Genomic DNA, 23,125 nt, shown 5'->3' on the forward strand with positions numbered 1-23,125 from the left:
TTGGGCCATCAAACGTTCATTCCTGTCTACGGCCTTAAAATTATTATCTACTGTATGCCGTCCTGTCAAAAAGTGTAGGTTGATAATTTAGTATGTAGAAAATAGAAGTTATTATTAGTCTCCATAAAATATAGGGTAAACAATTCAGTGAATGAACACATAAGAGGTGAATTTGAAAATAAATTAAATTAAAAACGATTAAATGAACTAAGAAAATTATAACAATAGGTAGGTACAATAAATTGTGTATAACCGTGGTATTACTAATTTTATGCCGTGATGCTTTGATAGTTGAACTTTTCATAATATTTGGATCACTATTTAGTTGCTCATTTATCTGCTACATCATAAAGTCGTAAATATTGTTTTTTTATGAAGCAATCATAAATACAAAAAATTAAGATCTACTTTTCAATCATAGTAGATACCTAGGAATATGGTATAGGTGTTGATAATTTTTAATTATTTATTCGAGATCTTCAGGGAATTACAAAAGTCCACACCTAGAAACCACTGGGCCAATAAGGTTTCTTTTTATATCTCCAAATCCATTTCACTTACACATTTATAGGTAAAATAAATAAAACTATATTTTATTTTATCTTGCACTTTTCTTTAAAATCGACATTAGATTTTTTCAAAGAAATAACGTTCTGTCTTTTTCTTAGAATATTATGTAATCAGTGGTGCACTTACTTCAAATTCTAATTTTTTTTCTTACGTTTTACAATTTTTTTTTTAATTTGTCACTTATTTTGTCCTTGGGTTTGCTTATCAAGATTTGTTCGCATGTTTATTTACGTTTTTTCTTACCTCCAACTTCTTTTTTATTCAATTCGTTGCGTGTCTTACTTTATTCTTATCTCAGATAAAGTTAGTTAGTTAATACAAACCGTCCACTCTGTGGAGGCCCATATGAACCCATTAGGATCGGACATGGTTGAAACGAAATGAATTGGGATGTCTATATAATATCGACATTGTCATAATTATAACTACAGTCGAACTCGGTTATTACAATCTCGGACATAGCGAGATCTCGGATGTAATGAGGAAACAGTCGTTGACATTTGGTATATGATTTTCTCCGTACATTTTTATTCACTGTTATAACGAGATACTTATCGGATATACCGAGCTAAAATACTGGTAATGTGTTGATTGTTTAAAGACATTTCGACCCTAAGCAATAAAATCCGATCGGACAGGATGCCGCCGGGGACAGATTACGTTTATGACACTAGTTAAGTGTCTAATTGTTGTTTTCGCCGACAATAAAAATACCTATTCTCTGATATAACGTGTACCGCTTATAACGAGCACATTCAGCCGGTCCAACCTTCCTAGTAATAACCAAGTACAACTGTATATTCCTTATTTTGTTTAATAATAATTCGAATGGCATTTGTTTTGCTATTCATTTCATATCATTTTTTTATTCCACCTCTAGTAGAAATTCGACGTAATTGTCAATTGTACAAGATTAAACTCAATCTTATAAACATTTGTACTTAAATGTTCATTTACTACTATAAATGAATTTTACTGTAGAAAAATATTTATATTAATTCGTATTGACAACGTAAAAAAATCTGGTTCATTGACTGGACAGGATACCCTTGTATTGCCACTGTAAAAAAAACTGCGGTAAACAAAATGTAAAAATCATAAACACTTTAAATCAAATCAAATAGACATGTTAGAATTGTAAATATTTTATGGGGCCAATATTAATTGTAAATATTTTTACATAGGTAAGTAAATATATAATAAATTTAAATGCATTTTTATCAAGCTTATGATTTTTAATATGTGGCGACACACAATATTTTATTTTATATTTTATTGCCATCTGGTTGCGATCGACGAAAGTTTTTAGTAACACATTTTTAGAAATTCATGGTAGATGCCTGTAGATGCCTTTAGATGGCGTTGAAGTCACATTTGATCGTAAATTGAGGCAAAGAATTCGCCTTAATTGAGTCAATTACGCTGACAGTTATGTTAGGTTAATAACGCATATTTAAGATTAATTTATTATAAGCTATTAATTAATTTTAGATAAGGATAAGGAAGTGGTGTAGTTTTATTTATATATTATACATAATATAAACACACACATATTAAATTTAACGTATTTCTTACCTCTGTATTGTGAGTCCAGAAGATGTGAGGAGGGGGCTCCGGCGAATGCCGTACCACGCAAGTCAAGTTAAGGGTGCTTCCTGTGTTGATGTACAGATCTGGCCCGCCGACTATTATTGTGATTGGTTCTGTTAAACAAAATAAAAAAAACATATTTTAGAAATTAAAACACATATTAATGTAATATTTTGCATCCCCTTAGGGTAAAGAAAGCCTGAACTGAGATTGTTAGAATACGCTACGCGGCTTTAACCTTCATTTTATGATACTGCTAAATTTCATCCGTTCGTTTGATGTCACCTTGGGTTACCATACGAAGTTGACAATGTTACAGTAAGTAATAGGAAAATACTAGCAAGATAAGACTAATGAGGTCTTTTGTTCGTAATGGAATGCGATGCTTTGTTTGCAAATAGATGAAGATTACGAAGTGCATATAAACTAAATTATTTACTGTTTAATGGCATGGGTAATTTAAAGTTAGGAGGAAGAACCGTTATTGTGACTAAATTGTAATATTATTTAAACATATTTAAGGTTAAGTAAATCAGTAAATGTCAAAACTATAGTCAGACTTTAACGAGTAATTTCAATAATACCCGCAAATAATAAACAATATGGTTTGAGTGCAAAGTGATGGAAAATCTCACTACCTATTTTATTGTTTTTATTATAATTCTCTGAATTTACGTAATTATTTCTGTATTCGTTTGTTATCTGCTTATTTCAACGTAATTGTTGGTTAAATCTCCCATCATTTAACACGTATTATAGTATTTCGCCCCTAAAGGGGCTCGTAAACGAGCAACTTTTGACGGCAATTTGATACGGCAATTGTGTTGTATTAAAAGTTCCCCAAAATACGAAAATAGTAGTCTACGTTGTCGAAACTTTCCATCTATTGCCTTTGCTTTCTGGCAGCATGGTTGGTCGATATATCGAATATCGAACTCAATCGAAAATACGGCAATAATTGCTAGTTAAATCTATTTCATTCTCGCTCTTATCTTATCTCTATATGTACGTCTCTGTTTAACCTCACCCCTAGCAACAATAAAAACATTTATGACAGCCGAATCGACAATACATTGTTATATTTTTTCGCCGTGTCGTTATTTCAATATTATTATGGTGTTATTACTAATCGTCAATTCACACTACGTACAATGAATAAATGGACAAATGACAGGATATTGGAGCTTATTAATGTGGTTTATTTACGTCCAGAGCTATTGAACATCGAATCCAAACTATAATGATCTTAATATGAAAAGGCTAACTGCAAAGCTGCACAAACCTCAAATTTCACTAAACGTCAAGTTTTGACATTCTTTAAAGTTTTTAAACACATAATTATCAATAACTAATTCCTGGCTTATATTACTTATTGTTTCACGTTTGTTTAAAAGTAGGACCCTATCCAAATCCTTCTATCATTTTGGATTAATTTGTTTTGGTTTGTGATTTTTTTTTAATGGTGCAGAAACTTCATTGCCGGTCGTTGTTGTCACGTGTACGCACAAAATACATCAGCCTCACTTGCCCGACACTGATGACGTGTCATATATTCTCAGCAACTCGGCAATAGTTGCATCATTTTTTTGACAATTATTGTATCAGCAATCTGTAATGTTTGATGCTCGTTTACGGGCCCCTTAACAAAGTGTCGTGACATCTTAACAAATTATTAGATAAACTTTCACATATATTAATTATAAAAATTGATGTTCTATATCTTGTGTGAAAAGTTAAATAGGTAAGTATACCTACCCAATATTCAATTGCTTCGAATCCGTGGCTTTAAAAAAAGTTAAAAAAAAAACGACCCGACATAAACCTCTACGTATTATCAGTTTGTATGTATTTGCATCCTTTTCATATTTTAATAAATTGCGAGAATCGTACTTGGAATTGTCTGTCTGACAAGGCTTTCAGAACAAATTGTAATTTGATTATCAAAATTACAATAACCTTCATTTAAAAAATTGTGACAAGCAGGATAATTTATTCCTGAAGATTCGTACAATATTGATTTGTAATTCATTCAATTATTTTTTTTTCTCTATGGTAAAATAATTGGTTGAGTTGAAAGATAAAATAAATAAATGTTTATAAATATAACCGATTTGAAGTAAGTAACTAGTTTATCCATTGCGCCGTTTTTTTTTATTAAATTTATCTCAGAAATAATTTTGACTACAAACCCGCAATTTTGTGTTTACGAAGGAGATCATTAATGGAATTATTTACGCCATATATTTTTGACAACCTAACGAACAAAATTTAAAAAAAATATATACCTATTATTTAAATAGACAATTTCATGTAAGCTACACGTTACGATTTTTACAATTTTCTTTAATGATAGTGTGCGATGCTACTTATTATGTACCTACATCACAAACAAATGAGTTATGAAAATATAATGTTGGCGTAACCTTATAAAATAAATATAAAAAATGTTTAATATCATGAATGTGAAGTAACAATGCTAATAATTATTTTATGCCCCACGTATTTTGTATATTTTTTTAACAAACTTCAAATTACGCACTGTTAATAAAAATACATTATCGTAGAATTGCTAAACAAAAAACTTCTTTCAATACTATTGTAATAAAGTTCTACCACGTAAATATTACTTTGATTACTATTAAATACATTTAGATGAGCAATCACGTAAAAATTCACATTACAGTACGTAAGTAAGTTATAAGATACGGTGGCAAAATATTCAATAATACAAATGCAGAGAAAATCAGCTATTAATCTTTAGTTACCAATTTCAAATATTTATAAAAGTTTATATGACCAGTATTAGACAACATACAAAAACATTTTTACGGTATGCTAATTATACATAGATTCACACAATGGTTTTCATTAAAATCATCTTCGCGGAAAAAATACCCGGATTCCAGGATTATCGTGCTTTTTGTTATTTTTTTTACGTCGACTAGCCTCCCGGTTAGATTTTTCCCTCACTGCTTACGGGACAACGTTTGAAAAATATTCAGTTTTACACTGTTGACAGCTTGTTGGGATGTATATTGTTTTACATGACGTTTAGAATATGAGAGGTTTTTTTATCAGTTAAAAAGCCAGCTACCTCGATTTTTTACATTTTGATGCCTATCTTACGATAGCCTTACATAATATAGTAACAACGAAACAATTCAAAATTCTTGATGAAGTTAATAATGACATTCGAGGTACAATGATTTTTAATGAGTTGAAAATGTCACTCTGAGGCGGACGAAACCGATCTTAATTTATTGATTAAAAGTGGAATAAGTACTACAAAAAAAATGCGTTTAATTAAATTTAAAAAACAATACAATGCAGTTCCACCATGCATTAACAGTTAACAAAATAAAAGAGAAAAAAAAAGATTTTCCTCATTAAATAATTGAATAAAAATAATATATGTACCAAAAAATTAAATACATAACCTAATTTATTATAAAAATAATTTATGTACCAAAAAATCAAATACATAACCTTATCAGCACAGAAATAAATTTATATTCGTATTTTAAACCAATCACATTCCCTCAAAAAATAAATATTTTTTAATTGGGATGAAAGTTTGTGCAACCAAATATCAAACGCTTTGAATAAAAAAGTTTTCTTAGTTATTCTATAATTGAAATAGACTCTATAAATATACCAAAACTATTATGGTTTGGTTTAGATAGGGTTTAATTGATTTTTAAAAACTTACAATATCTGTAAATTCTAGTCTTGGTTCAATAAAAAAATACGTATGACTAACAATGTTTAATGTTCTCAAAAACAAAAAATCTGTTAATACAAGCCTTCGCTCTGTGGAATCCCATAATATGATTATGAGCATCCCTATTGGGATTGGACATTGTCGAAAAAAAATTCAATCAACACAACTACACCTATCGAATTGTATGCATACATTTCAGAATACAGTATATAAAGTTGATTGGGTTACCTAATATATGCATTCAATGGGTATTAAAGAAATACAAAGTGCGAAACCACCTCGGTCCGCAAACATCAAATCTCTTGATGTTATGTGATATGGAATAAATTTCATTAGGCACTACAAAGGAAATTTCGCCTGCCATTAGGTACAGAAATGAAATTCTCCCTTGAGTGGTCATAGCACTAATAGTGTAAGTATTGTGTGTTATGTTTTTTGGCAGAACACGGTACCACACATGGGACAAAAGGGGGACACGTATCGTTGTATTTGATTATTTTGCCGCTGATATATTGGAATGACTAGTTCGATTTTCTCCGCCATTACATATTCTTTGATGCAATAACGGACTGTAATAATATAGTCTGGAGGGGTTTAAATTGTCTTGCTACGACATTGTGAGATATGATACTTGTGCAGACAAAACCTACTGTTGTCTAAAAGAAAATCAATTTTCATTTAAATAAGTTTACCACGGGGCTTAATATCGTTTATTGAATAAGTACTAACAACCAATCTTTGTAAAAAAAAAAGTATTGTATTTTCTTGTAGATCAATTTTATTTTTTATTTTTAGTGTTTTTTTTCTGTGTTGTAATTATTATAAACATACCGTATACAGAAAATATAATATAGTTAGAACAATGCCTAGGGATTATAGAAATGATGCAACAGGCTCCATATTGTAAGAACAGTCAGAAATAATTAAAATAATTACTCTATGTTATTCGTACGCACTAGAAGAAATCGCAATCTGCGCGATATCAAGATTAAGTTCTTCCACTATTATAATAATGACAAAAACTAAGGAAAAATAATAATTTCTCATGAATTCACGGTTAAACTGCATGATTAAATAAAATATTTGTATTATTAAGGCCCATTATAGTCAGACCGTGACACAAAACTGTAAACAATGATGGTAATGCTGGTTTCTACTCATACTTCGAATGAAATATTGTGGTAAACTGTTTGTAGAAAATGATATTGAAGTACTTAAGTATATTATTAATTTGAACGACATGTATTACCCTGAAAATAGTCGTTTATTACGAACAGGTTACCGCATTGCATTTGAAAATAATTAATAAAGAGCACCACCACCATAATTTACAATTCAGTGAAACAGCCTGTCGTCAGCCTTAAAATATTACATATGATATTTTAAAAATGTATTGATACCAGATACCACAATAAACACCTTAATTACCCATTAATAATCCCGTTATGGACAGAATTATGAAAAAAATATTATTATGTAACTCGTGTGCTGTTAGTATATTTTTGTAACTTTAAAGTTAACGAAATAAAGTGAGAAAGTGAAATATATATAATATATTATATAATATTGAAAAATGTATCGTTGTAAGGACTCGGCGAGGCTTAAGGATAGATAGGCTAGCCGGGAAGCATCGAAGCATCCCTTGAAACTACCTAAATTACTCCCCACCTTTTTTTCCCCGCGCCAAAGTTTTGTTACTTCAATCTTTATCCATATTTTATATCTCATATGAAAAGAAAAAATATTACACGTAATATATATTTTTTCCGAATCCTTGGCTGTAATTAAATGTAATACTCCGACATAAACTCATACACATCACTACAATATACAATGTTACATAATATGTCAAAAGACAGAAAAAGAATGTTTGATTTGGCAAACTTTAAATATTCTTAGATTCATACTTCAAATAACTTACTAATAATATCATTATATAATAATTGGTTATTCTATTATTAACGCTTAAAACAAAATTTTCATGGGTTTGTCACTTATAAATTTAATAGTATTATATAATTGTGATTAATCTTTTTCTGTCGTATCCGTGCGAGAGCTGCGCCTAGACTCTTCCCAACTATGCATTTGTCAAGTGATTGTTGCGACATTGGTTTAACACAATACGCCATCAATGTTCCAGTTGGTTGCAATGAGCGGACAGATCATCTCATATTCCGCAGTTTTTTTTTACTCTGAAAGATCATCGGAGTATTGGGGCGCTCTGCCTAGCAATTTTCTGACCAATCTTAACATTACTGGTCAAAAAGAAATCGTGGTTAATGAGAAATATTCAATCAGTGCTACAAACGATTTCCAGTGTATGAAAATAACTTACCGACTACAGAAAGATACATCGAATGTCCAGTAGGCGGCGTCGTACTCACTTGGCATTCGTAAATGCCAGAATCACGTCTTTGTGGAAATTTAACCTAAAAAAGAAAAACAAATAATATAATATGTATAAATTCTGATTTGTAGATAACTGAAATAGATTTATCGTTGTTATGTCATAATATTTTTCTATGATTGCAAAACAAAAACTTTTGTACAATTCAATTACCATGATGGCGTCTTAAACTGGAACCAAATAAACAAAATAATAAAAATAGTAGACATAATATTATTTAATAAGAGAGTTTTAAGGATGTATACATATGCCAAAGAAACCTTATTCATTCTATCGGAAGGATAACTCCAATTAATTCAAGTCATACAAACTAAAAAAATATGGAGTCGTCCATAAATTACGTCACAACATGATTTTGAATATTTTTGATCGCATTTTTTTATTTTGAGATTACAAAACCTATTACGTCCATGTCTAAATAATGTCACATTTTCCAACTCAATGTGGTCAACGTATAATATCTACTAATCTTATAGATAATTGTGTTATTAGAAAAATACGAACATACTTATATTGTTATTGTTAGTTTTGTGACGTTATATTTAAAAAAAAAACTACCCTTTTGTCACAGATCATTATTTCAGTTAAGATCCTCTCTTATATGTCAAGGCGTGACGTTATATATGGAGTACCTCTTTCCGCTTATTTTAGTCATTAATCAAATCAGTGAAAATATAAATGACAAATAAAAACCAGGACAAATCTGCCTCGGCTATATGATCACTTTTAAAACCAGCAATAGATAATAATAGATTATTATGTAGATTGAATGATAGCAAACTTTTGAAAACAAGAAGGCGCGATTACATAGAAGAAGAGATTGTTTATAAATATATTATATTAAATTGTTTTCCGTATATGATACGCACATTAAAAAAAAACTTTTTATAACCAATCATTCGCAGAAAACCATCTATTAATACCTGCACAGAGATGAACTAACTGGATTTTTTAAATATTTGGCATGTAAAATTTGTTCAGTTTATTGTAAACAGAAATTCAATTATGGAAAAATATTGCTGAATATTTCAATTTGTATGGACTCATGTGTCTACCTACTGCTGGTTTTATTATTTAAATAATATTTTTATACCTAATCGGTTCCACAAAGTATAATTTTCATTACTAGATTTAATTTTTATTCCGAGAATGACTGTTTGAGCAGAGAAAATATATGCAAACTTTTATTTCACTTATCACACGTACCTACTCAACATTTATTTACAGCTCCGCTCGAATTTTTGCGGAAAATAAATATTTTTTAAAAAATTTATTACATAGGTTTTAGTAATTTTTAACTAATGGATATTTAGACGGCACTGGTCATATTATAATATTAAGTATGTTTTATGTAAAGCACGCAATTAAATACGTAAAGTACACTTTTGTTTCACATTCTGACGTCGATTTTTTTACATCTATTACTCACTAAGCTCTGGTATTATTAACTTCCATGGTACCTAATTTTAATGAAAATTAATTTTGTGTACAGTTTGTAATATGCTATGCTTATTGTGTAGTATTATCAAATCGACCAGGTTTGAATACTGGATCGGACAAACACACAATTGTTGTTTTTCAATTTGTTTTTAGAGTCAGAATATGGACCCAATGGATTAAACAAGTGGCTAATATTCATTTCTAGTAAAAGCAAAAATCTGTTAAAAATAGAATACTGAAAAAACAGAGCAGCGATGAACATAACTATGACATTTCAGGAAAAAAATAAGACTTAATTTTGAAATTATCGTACCTATCTCTATGTTGTATAGATTTTTAATAAAACAGGTTTTTAATACGCGTAAAAAAATCAAATTACATGGTTTGATTGGTTTGTGTATACAGTCCTAATCGCTGGAAAGTCTCAATTAAACGGGACTAAGCACGGTGTTGCCGGCATGTTAGGTATATCTCGTTTTAATCAATTAAATATGTTCAATCAAGCAAAATCAAACAAAACCAAGCAGGTAAATTGTGATTCTTCCGCTGAATGGCCAAAATGCAGTGATTATATTATATTAAATTTATTTTCATTTATGAACTTGCGTTTTTAATATTTAATATTTATTTAATAAATTGCTACGAAAAAACTGAATGTTTAATTTTTCCCTGTTCTGTTTTGTCACCGTTCTGTTTCTTCGTCTTTTGTTTTATCCTGTTACCGAATCGGACATGGTTAAAAACATATAAAATATTATGTAGTATCTATAAGTAGTCATCAAAAAATTATTGTTACTTTAACGGCCCACATGCTCAGCGTAGGTCAAAATGGAGCTTTTATGGTATTTTCAGAGCATAACCCTGGACATTCCTTAAACGTTGTAGATAATCTATTTATATAATTTTGAGCCTTATTATCCTTTATATATATTTTCAACATTTGATGACTGCATAAAGTATTTTTATTACATAAAATAGTATTCTTTTAAACCTCTCGCTCTAATGTTTTAGAATATTGTAATATTTCAGTACGTCCATGTGAAGTGGTGTTAAGACTTTTTAGATTGATTAATTTTTAAACGCATTTACAAAACCATTAGTAAAATAATGTTTACATTATATAGTGACATATTTACGATAAAAATTATATTTTATAATCTTTTGGTCCCAAATTTGACAAGAATTATGCATTATATTATTCAAAAATGCGCACGATTAACACATTTGAAGATAATTCTAAAGATACTGATTATAAGCTATGTCTTTGACCATTGAAATGTGATGAACATCCTACGAATAATGTTTGCTTTATTATAATTATTGACTTAAGAAGAAGGTAATATTTTTTTGAAATATGCCATTTCTATTGGCATATCCCAGTGGCCAAGCTACAACATACGGCCGTAGCCGTAAATTGACAAACGATAAATGAAGTAGGGAGATTAAGATCATGTTAACGAGCAGTTAAGGAATGTCCAGGGTTATGCTCTGAAAATACCATAAAAGCTCCATTTTGACCTACGCTGAGCATATGGGCTCTTAAAGTCTCAGTGCTTTTTTACCAGCACTTTCATACTTTTCGATATGAATAATTAATTGACGATTTTTACGATAATTTGAAATTGATAATATTCTTTCAATGACCGGTAACGATCCTTTTTTTATATAATACTGATCTAAGTATAGATACTGTTTATTTTAATATAACGGCCAACCACCATACCCAATTGACATTTTAATAATTTACTATACTATCCTATTTGTATCTATCTGTAGTACCTACTTCTTAGTATATGGAAAACAAGTGTAGGCCAACAATCTTACTAGTGTTGGATAAACTTCCGTTAAGCCACTAGGTTACTTCCTACCTTCATTATTGTTTCTTAAGTTATTCTGTTTATATTGTTTGACGTTTGTGAATATTGAAATAAACCACTAACAAAACAAAAATTTTGGTTAGCTATTCCATGAATAGTTAATAATCGGTCAATACGATACGACTTGGCGGTTTATTCATTTTATCATAAAAAATAAATACTATAATATTAGATGGCCTACCTTTGTACTATATAATATAAAGGCAAACCATTTAATTATATATATTCTGGTTTAGCTGTATCTACAACCGTAATAAAATTTTATGAATACCTAACGTAAACGCGCATTTTTAGCTCAAAATTAACGATGTGTAGTTTTTGTGTACACGTACATGAAAATATACAATATTACGTCGTGTCAGCGGCAGACGTAGATGAACCAATCGATTTAAAAGGGGACCTAGAAACGGTTTAAATTACACATCAAATTATTAAATTATCGCAAGATTGTACGCACGAACTAAAGCACTAATATTATTATGCGCCATCACTGTCATCTTCTAATAATAAATAATAAACAACATAATATATTACCTGTAACGTCCAGTCTTCAGTTTGTGGATTGTGGACAGTCTGAAATCTCTGATCTGAAGTGTACGTTGAACGCCCTACAGTCAGAAGATGAATATCTCTATGCCTCACCCAGGAAACCTGCAACAAAACAAAAAAAAAATATAGTCGTTATTACAATTAATACGTTATCATATCTACTTTTTTCTTTATAGCTCACGTTTTCACTACATAATACATAATATTAAATGCCATTTAGTGGTCATATGGTTACCATTTTTGTAAAAAGTCACTACAAATTTTTGGCTTCGCTTTACGTACTTTCCGTGTCTTTTTCGGATCTATCCTTTAGATCTTAGCTCGAAGTATGCTTGATAGTGGGTCTATTATTTGGGCACCGCATCAGTTGAAGAACGGTCTTATTATGGAGATGGCAAATAGGATTATTGAGACTCCTTTACTTGGGGCTGTATAAATACTATCCACGTTTTTATCCGACTGACTTTCTCTTAGCTATGCTAAAATACCGTAGTCCAAAAGTCAGAACCAGATCTATATTTGGCCTCGCACTTGTTTCGGTTTATACGAGGTGTAAATGCAAACTATGTCATTCAATAGTGCTAACCTGATAACTATCTTATAAATCAGAAACGTATGTTACTTGTTCTCCCAGGGAGCAGAACTAACATACCATAGAAAATACAAATTGGGCAGGAAATAACTATGTTTAATAATATTAATACTATCGACCGAAGGTACTTTATGGATTTTGAATTTAAATTCTAATGGATTTAGTTTTGTACTATTCCATTTAAGTCGTTTTTTGCGACCCGGGTATCGCCTTTCGGCATCTTCAGGCACCGTGTACTCTCAACAAAGGCAATCCAAACTGACAACGAACACTCTCAACTCTAACTTATATATTAAATAAATACAATAAAGTAGGTTAAAACTCCAATATATACACAAAAAAAACAACAACCAAATTATGAATAGTTGAAGTGTCAGTAAAAAACCCTATTTAGTAAAAACCCTATCTTATTAATAACAATTCACTCTATAGCATATTATAATAAATCGTCAAAGCCTAATATTTGGTCATTATTCTTTATAAACAATAAAAATACTACACTCAAGAGGTGTAATCGTCAATTCTAAGAAAAAGAGTCATAAATTGGAAAATAATTAATGGAGTTAACTAATGAGATATCAGTCTTTAGTTAAACAACAAATACTCAATAATACTCTTTTGAAAAAAAATTTAAAAGCTTTTGATATGAGGACAACGTAACTACAATTTATTTTACAAGCAGAAACGCCTGCTGTTCAACGATTCGGGAGATAATAATATTATGAAAGCCAATTATAACTTCACCGAAGAAATCAATTAAAGCTTATTATTAATTTATACATTAATTTGCAATAGAATGTTCCAGGACTGGACCAGGAAGGTCCGCAACTTTGTAACGGGAAAGTTAAGTCCAATGCTCTCTGCATTTTGTTGATGATGGTGTCGGAACTGCTTGTTCAGAAGGTTGCGGCCCTTGCTGGTGCCATGGTTGAATCATCAGCCCAACAGTCCATTGCAGATTAATGTATTAATTAATAATAGGCTTTAGTTTGTTTCTATGCTTGTCAAACACAGTTATACTTTTAAAACAGATACAAAAACTATAATTACTTAGTAAAATTTATTGCAAATTAATGATAGTGAAAAATTTCTTGCGTAAATTTTAATGCATTTATAATTAAAATATTAGAAAATGTCACATAGATTCCATATTTTTTCAGTACGATAGTACTTATTCAAAACTGAAATGAAACAAAAAAAAATACGGTTGTTCATAATTTAAATATATAGACAAAACTTTCCTGTCGGAAAAGAATATTTCACGCCACTACGCTGTGGTGAATAGTTTGGAAATATGAAATAATAAAATGTCATATAGACTTTAATATATCAGTAGATATTATAATATCATAAAAAATATCGGTACTGTTCGGTTATACGGAATACAGCCGAAAACACATTTTGAAAATAGCCGATAAACTGAATTATTTGTTAGGTTAACCTAACCAAACCAAACCTAACCTAACCCAACCTAACCTAAATTAACCTAAACTAACAAATAATCCAGTTTATCGGCTATTTTCAAAATGCGTTTTCGGCTGTATTCCGTATAACCGAACAGTACCAAAATATCTAGTTGCAAACAAGGTCGATTTTATAAATACAATATCTTTGGTGGAGTGTATTTAAATAAAACATGGTATAAAATCATGATGCCGTAAATACTACCATTAACTGTTGTCGTAGATAAAAATACTTTGATAATAAATAAAATATAACTGATGCAATTTAAAAAACGAAAATATATTTGGCGTAAAAATAATAAACCAAGGAAAGCAACTCGAATTGTTTTCTCACATTGAGTTTCATATTGCATAAAATATAAACCATCTTAAAACAACACACTCCCTGTTGGCTGGAAAATTTAATACAGCACTGTCTGCAGTGTAACTGCGCAGATAGCTTTTCTTAAATGAGCTTATATTATGCTTTCTAGTAATGCACATTTTAAATCAAAACATGTTCTGTTCAGGTAGAAATATTATAGTGTAGATACGTAAATGTAAAAGCTCATTGATTAAGCTTACTGTTTAATTAGTTTTAACTTTGTCTTGTGTTTGTTTTTATAGTTTATGAATGCTGTCGTAAATCAAGCATATTGAGTAAATATTCTAGCCTAAAATATATTCAAATTAAAATAATAATTCATTCATTCAAAGTATAGCAATTGAGATCTATACTTGTTAACGGCGAGGGTTTACACATTTTTGCGATATCTCTACTTGTTGTTACTTACCATCCGTGGCTTATAGCAATATAAAAAATAGTTTATTACATCAATTAATGAAATCTTTTTCATACATTTCCAAACGTTTCCTAATATTCTAAGGAAACACTACAGTAAAATAATATTATTCACGTATAATTTAATACATAAATATTATTCAAGGCATAATGCAAAAATAACAGCGATACTATTTTCATTTGTTTTATTCATTTGTCATCGACTTCAAAATACTATTTTTTTTTAAATTTGAACTGCAGTGATGACCCGTGCGCATTTAATATTACCTATATCATTTTTGAAATTTTTTTAATTATAATATTTTATTAAGTATAGTCAATACCACAGAACAGATAATAAACAGAATACCGATAAGCTATATTCAATACGCCGCATCTTGATGCAGGGTTTTGAATGTGTGAGTGTCCTAAGAAAATGAAGCACGCATTGTGCACGTGCAATAGTGTGTGTTATACACCAACATTGAAAATGAGCGTAAATACATAAACCGAGAGCAGTTTTCAGTTTTCGATGTAAAACGTATTCTTGACACGTGTATATTTATGTTTTTTATTATTCTATAAAAAAACATTAATTTTGTTGGTACGCATTTGCCTATTAAGTCTTGTTAGAAAAGAGAATATATTATTAAAATTATTATTTTTATCGTGTTCGATGTTCCTTAAATAAAATTATACTTTCCCAACATTATCGTAAAAAAGTGTTTGTAATCCTCGATGAAAAAATAAAATTCATGAGTCGCGAATAATGAGTTCACGACCTTTACATAATATTTCAGATAACACTGCGTATTATGGATCAGGTTCGGTATATTTACATTTTAGGATTTTTTTTCCGCCAAAATTACAATATTCTTTAATCAAAATATGATACTCTTGTTCATAGTGATGCGCTATGAATTTTTAGCAAAAAATGAATGATATTCATTCGCTCTTATATTCCTATCCGCTGTGACATGATCATGAATGACTCCATTCAAAATCATATCTGCATTCTGGCATTTGCCGACTAAGGTAACGTGTTAATTATCATGTCCTTCATGTAGTCAAATTTTGAAATGCAAGCCTTTCAGTGGATATGAACTTCTTCAAATCTTCATTATCCTATTTGCGTATACCTACAGCCAAAAACGGTATGTAGAAAATTACTCGTGAGACATGTTTATTACTTATTTAAAAATCCGTTCCTATTATAGCCCAGTCTCGTCTGGGATATAGTCATATATCAAAACAACTCTCTTTCGTGGGCATAGATGAGAATATGCCGGGATAGTGACGTCACACGGCAAGCCAAAATGAATGACGAAGTGTGACATTTCGGGATTGTACCTACGCTGCATGACGGTTGAAATTTGTTGCATTCTACAACATTTGATTTTTTCATATTAAAAGGTTGCAATCATGCGGTGTGCGGCGATACATTTAGTTGCATTATTTTGGGTATGTCAACAAAATCACATCAAAAAATTCAACGTGTTGCAGTGGAAACGAGTTTAGATGTGCGAGCCGGCATATATTTATGCTTTCTAGTACGAGCACAGTAAGTAATTACACATATTTTTATGGATGAATAGGTTATACTATAAAAGCGACGGAGAATATTTAAAAGAGATTTTGATCATTGGCGGCCGTCATATTATAGTGCAGAATAAGTAAACTACAGTTTCATTAAATTAATGTCATTGGGCCTATTATCCTGTTTTAGTCTTAGAAAGAATAAAATTAACACATTCCCAAACGCGTTGGCAGTGTATTAATCACAATTATTTAAGAACCACAATGTAGTAGTAATTTGCTAGTCGTTTGCATTTTTTTTTGTTTCACGGCACTGATACTGTATAATGTGTTTATAGGTATTTGAAAAATCTATGTTCCGATCTAAATTAGATTAAAAACTTTGTTTTCCTTTTTACTTTTATGACCTGCGAGACTTCCATATGACAGTTTTGCTTAAACTTTTATGAAAGCTGTCGACTAGTGATTGGCTGTTAGTATAAAGATCATATCCGGTTTCGATTCCGAGCATTATTATCTCAGATATTAGGAAATCAGTATAATCTTCAATATTATCTGAAACAGAAAAGCCATGAAAGCATTATAATCGTGCAGCAAATTATTGAATTAAGATTGTCTTGAATTATATTGCAGTATACGTTGGCCTTGGAAATTACTTGTAGTAGGTACACACTTCAAATACCTACCACTGGAGTAATGAATGAAACGGATTACTAAAATTTTATTGATTTCATTTATTGGCATTTGAAAATTTTAAGTACATATTTATTTAAATTTGTGTTGAAAATAAAAAGGTTTTAATATTATGTGACCATTTTATTTAGAATATAAAAAATATGTTAAAGTAAATACCTCTATCAGTTTACCGATAGATGTTGAACATCATTATCGTTTTCAATATCAAAATGTCTGCGAATAATATTTGTAAGCCAGGATTTCCATTATGCTCGTCTTATTTCGCACTAAACTTGGATTCCAAGAAACTTGTAATCAAAGCAACTTCTGTTGGCACAAAGTTTCCCCTACTTCAATAATGAAATAGAAGTTTGTTGTGATCACTTCCTTAATATCATCCGTATTGAATTTTAAAGCCGCGCTGCTAAATGCATTCGGTAATAGGATAAACTTTTCACTCGATTTTTTAAATAAAAGTTTGTATTGTTGGGTTCACTGAAAAGTTTGGAAATATTAATCAAATAATAAAAACTACAAAAACTCTCAAAATAATATGACGTTTAAACGTAACTTTTCTGTAAAATTGGAATATCTTTTTTATAAAATTAGTGTTTGTATGAATCATTTATTATATCATGATTTTTTTTATGAAAAAGGAAAAGGAAAATATTTCTTAGACATTAAAAATATCATAAACCATTTGTTGATTCAACGAATAATTCAACAGATTTTAGAATGTAACATTCTTTTATTGAACACACATAATTTTAAAACACCACAGACAAATGCAAATTCTTCAATGCTCACTCGATATTGAGCAGCTAGGTGATATACGGGAGATAGATCGTTATTGCACAAGCAATTTGATAAAATTGAAAAATATACACCCAAACTGGCCCAAATAAAAGAATATTTTATTCCACCGAAACCCCCGAAATGACTAAATATGGAGCTGAACATTTTTTGGTGTTAAGTCTTCAAATGTAATTTATAACGACTAGATAAAACTTTTTTTATTTAAATTAATCTATATAATATAAAATATAGGCTAAACATTATTCTAATTGTAATTAAAGATAATGGCGGCGTTGTGTGTCATTAGAGTGTACAAGGGCATAAATTAATTAAACTTTTTCCCGAAATAAAGTCGACATGAAACTCAATGAACTAATTACGAGGTAATGGCTCTGGCAGTGAAATTGTTATTACTTATTAGGATACGTGTTTGTACTATCAAATAAATTTAATGACTGTTATTCCGGAATTTAATATCATTATTTAATTCGTTAAATGAAGGTTACGTAAATAGCCTCCATTCTTTTTTTTAAATATACCTACATGTACTAAATGAATGAAAATAGGTCATACCAACGGATTATGGGGTATTAGGCGCAATTACGAATTTGAGTTTAAATTATTTGTTTTGGCCTTCTCTGTTATACATAATATTATTCCATAATGACTTCAAATTTATCTTATTTGAAAATTAATCATTGTTTATCAATTCTAAATACTTTTTATTATCACTGTTTGTTATACTTTGGGCGGTTTAATAAAAAGGCTCCTACCCCTCAGGTAGTGATTTTTATGGGATTTTAAGGATTTTTAAGGAATTGCCAACAACTTAACTGTCACATATTGGTATTTTAGTTTATATTATTTATATTTTGTATTGGGTGTGTTATGTATTCGTTCGACAGCGGAAATCTTTACCAATGAGCCCTGATCCTTTGTGTGGTCCAGTGGAAGGTGTATATCGGTAATATGACTCAATGAATGTTAATCTTCATTAATGTTTATTCGCCAATTAATCTCAAAGTACAGTTAGATGTTTTTAAAATAATATCCGCACGGAACATCATTGTCAAAAGATCTACAATACAACTACTCAGGCGGCTCTCGTGGTGCAGTGGGTAAGGTGCTGGCCTTCCGCCCAAGAGTTCTGGGTTCGATCCCGGTGAGAACACAATATTTATGTGGTTTTTCTCAAAGCCTGGGTGTTTGTGATAGAAATTTGCAGCATCGTATGGGGAGCGGGATAGTCCCGACTCTTCTGTAGACTCATCCATTTCAATTCGTGACACTCATGCGGGTACACAAAGCGCTTAACGTCAGCGGACAGCAGAGCCAGTCCAAAAAACAAAAAAAAATCTTTCTTAACTTTCTTCTTTAAGCACTACGGTGCATGGTTGCAGCATCAGTCCCGTGCGGCTCCGTCTCGGGACGGAATGAGCACTTAAAATCACTTCTTTCAGACACGTTTAAAGTGTCATAGAAAGCGGCCGTGAATACCACGGCTGTGCATATATGACGGGTGGTGGTGGGAACTTTAACGTGTTCAAAATTATTAACAAACCACCTTGTATGAAAAAACAAGGACATGGTTATTAATAATTCTAAAAAAAAAAAAATACAAATTCTCAAGCAGATACCTACGTACTTTTTGATAAATAATAAACCACTAATATTAGGTGCTACCACCGTCATATTCAATGATAATATTTTTTAATAATTATACGATATTATGATTTAAGGAAGATAATATTATACATAGATACTATTTTTACTAGATATATTAATAATTGGTTTTTATTTTTATTCGTGGGGAGCTCAAAATCAGCAAATGATTCCAAATCCCTAAGCCTGCCACTTTCCAAACAGATAATGCCGTTATTTGAAAATCATTTAGAACAAAATTAATTAACATTCATATGAGGTAGGTATTATAGCGTTTGAGAATTAATTTTCATTTTCATATAAGGGTCACTTTTAAAGCATGTGTGTCCGTATATTGACAAAATATATATTATGGAATACACTCGAAGGCTGCGATAGTTTTGTTTGTCGTTTCACGTAACTCAAACACTCTTTTTGGGGGGTATAGTTATTTATAGAGGGGACAGTGATACGACTGACTAAGCGTGCATACATCAAAGACTGTTTCCGCCCCTCGATATCCATTTCCGGCGCGTCGGGGGCGGTGTGAGCCGCCCCGCCGACGATACAAGGGCGCTTAAGTGGCGCCGGCAATGCCGGAAAATGTGACCAATCGTTGCTATTGGGGCAATCAAAATCAGTCAATTCAAATAATAAATACAAAAAAAGTATATTGCATTCACAAATCGTTAATCATATATTTTGTGTTGAATTATTTTTTTAACCTTTATAATAAATTATTCCCATGCTAATACATTCAGTTCCGTCATGTGATAGCTCATTGTATAACCATTTTTACGGTATTATTATGCGATTATAAAATGTATATGCCGGATTTGGTAACATATAAATATTATAACATTACTAGAAAAATGTACCTGGTCTATTTAGGTGTCGGAATACCATTTTTATATCATAAGCGATACAATATTTTTTCTATTTTTGATTTTAATAAAGCCGGTGTATTTTACATGAGTTTCATTGATATTATCTAAGGATAGTTTATTTTTTATTTATAATTTTTTTTTCGAGCATGTCCGATCCTAATAGGATCATATGGGCCTCCACAGGGTGGAGGTTTGTATTGACAGATTTTTTTTACGAGAAATGGATGTCAGCCACTTGCTCAACCTATTAGGTCCATACCCTGACTCACACACAAATTGAAAAACAATATGTGTACTTGCCAGTTGCCAGACCCAGAATTCGAACCTGGGACTCACGGCGTGATAGTCCAACGCTTATGGGAGTAAGCCCGTAACGTGGGCGTTAAATATAATGACACTATAATACAGTAAGTGAGGTAATAGACATGCGATCAAAATGTGCATACATGACCGATTAAGTGCAACGAGCATGAGAGGCATGTAACGTGGATGTTCTATTTATGCAATCGCGCAGCAAAGACGCAAATTCTTTCTAATGAAAATTTACGTACGTGATAGAGATACATGCTATTGTTTGATATGCATACTATTGGCAGACATAAATATTGAGTATGTTTTCTGTGTATGTCTGTGTTGCGCTGCGATACAGACATTAAAATAATAATATAATACATTTTTATATTGTATTGATCACCTGCGTGAAACATAGAAGAAAAAGTAGACAGATTTACAGAAATAACAAACCGTAGTCATAATTTAAATCGATTCGAATAAAATTTATGCACCTATTTTTTTTAAGAATTATATACAACGGTTGATTCCGTACCAGTGCCCCTAGCCTCAGCCGTTTGATTGACCTATATAAATGTCCAGCCATTGTCATTAGATACTTGCATTAGTATCATTACACGAGAAATGTCACACGATTAGATTTAGGCACATGCCCTTCAGCGTCACACCCCACCTAACTACTCCGCCGCTACTATCTGACCATTTTACCTACTCGTGATGATTTTTTTCAAGTGTAGAATTTTCAAAAAAAATTGTAACATTAGAATCTTTTGGTATTATGTAGATAAAACTATTTCATTGGTCGTATTAATGAATTTTATAAGTGTTATTAAATTGATCCAGTTGTTTTTTAGTTATATTGAGACAAGTGTACAAACCAAGTTTAAATATATAATATTATATTTCCTGTGAAATCATTAAAATTTAGTTATTATAAATACGATAAAATTCTTGTATAATATTATGATTTACGAAGGCCATAGTAATTTATTTTAAAACCGATTGTCCATCTAAACTATATTTATAAGTATGACTAAAAACAAAATATAAGATTTATTTCCGTCGATTAGGCAAGGAATCCGTTTAAAGATATTTTATCATAAAAATAGAGAGGCTGGTAAGATTATGAAATATTTTGGTCACCATATTATAAGGTCAGCTAGGATGGTCAAAGAAGGCCCTTGAAGAAAGGACGAATCGGTCACAGTAGACTCGCTTCATTGAGTTTCTGTGTTGTTTATCTGCATACGAAATTATTCAGAACAAATAACGTTTGGTCTTTAATTACATTCGTTGGACCCAGTGCTTGGGCTGTAGAGAGATTAGTTGGTACTGAGTACCATATCGTAACATTCGATTCTTAGGCACTGTTATATTTAATAAATATACCTATTTATATATTAAAGACTTAACAATACACTTGTTAATTATAAAAAAAAAACATTTTATTATAATGTAAGAGTAGTAAAAGGTTAACGAAGAATTGTTGTTAGCAGTTTGCTTAAATTAATTAGAATATTCCCTGGATCTAATTACAAAATATACAAATTTTAAACATTATTTTACATTGTATTATGTTTAAAGCGTGAGATATTAATTTGAAAAAAGAACAAACTGTAAAAGTAAATAATATAACAGTGAGAATAATGAAGAATCTATTGAGAAAGGTAAATGTAAGTATTTACCCTGTTTTAGGAAACTAAAAAAAATACTTCAATCAAAACTTATTATCACGTAGGTAGAATTAATTATTATACACATTAAATTTGGTTTTAGGTACTGAGCTATTTTCATTGACTGACAAGCTTCTGATATATTAGATTTTTATCATGGGCATGCTTGTATACTTGAAAAAATAGCAAAACTCTCATTTATAATGTAATTATCTACGTTAGAAAATGCTGATAAGTGGTAAAGGATTCACTTATGAGGTTGTGAGTTTGGCATTTAATTACAGATCTACAAAAAATATACATATTATCATTTATATTATTTGGACCGGAAATCACCCCACCCCTTGTGTAAGCGCCTGATGATGACGACATTAAACCCAGCACAAATATATTATAAACACATAATATTTATGATATCGTATATTTACATAGTAATAGAGTTTTCTAAAAACCTCAAATGAAAATGGGCTGGAATAATCGCTGAACAAATCTAGTCATTCATTGGTACCCAAAAGGTACAAAACGTTCGTAAGGTAGACCGAGAGGCCACTGGATCGATGAAATGGTTAAGTTCTGTGAAAGTACGTGGCAAAGCGATGAACATGACCGAGAAAAATGGAATCAGCTTGAAGAGACCTTCATCCAGTAGTAGATAGAT

General features: G+C 30.7%; 1 protein-coding gene across 1 annotated transcript in view; it reads right to left on the minus strand.

The window, feature by feature from the left end:
* Nucleotides 1-23,125, minus strand: part of LOC147074486 (zwei Ig domain protein zig-8-like) — a 132,011-nt gene that overhangs the window by 22,941 nt on the left and 85,945 nt on the right. Inside the window, exons 4-6 of the mRNA XM_085943459.1 lie at nt 12,140-12,256; nt 8,217-8,310; nt 2,146-2,273 (exon numbers count right to left, since the gene is read on the minus strand). Coding sequence (XP_085799585.1) covers nt 2,146-2,273; nt 8,217-8,310; nt 12,140-12,256 — 339 coding nt within the window. The remainder of the gene's footprint in view (nt 1-2,145; nt 2,274-8,216; nt 8,311-12,139; nt 12,257-23,125) is intronic.

Source organism: Rhyacophila brunnea, unplaced genomic scaffold, assembly GCF_057557595.1.
Source record: "Rhyacophila brunnea isolate RB1 unplaced genomic scaffold, BYU_Rbru_1.0 scaffold_16, whole genome shotgun sequence".
Taxonomy (NCBI): Eukaryota; Metazoa; Arthropoda; class Insecta; order Trichoptera; family Rhyacophilidae; genus Rhyacophila; species Rhyacophila brunnea.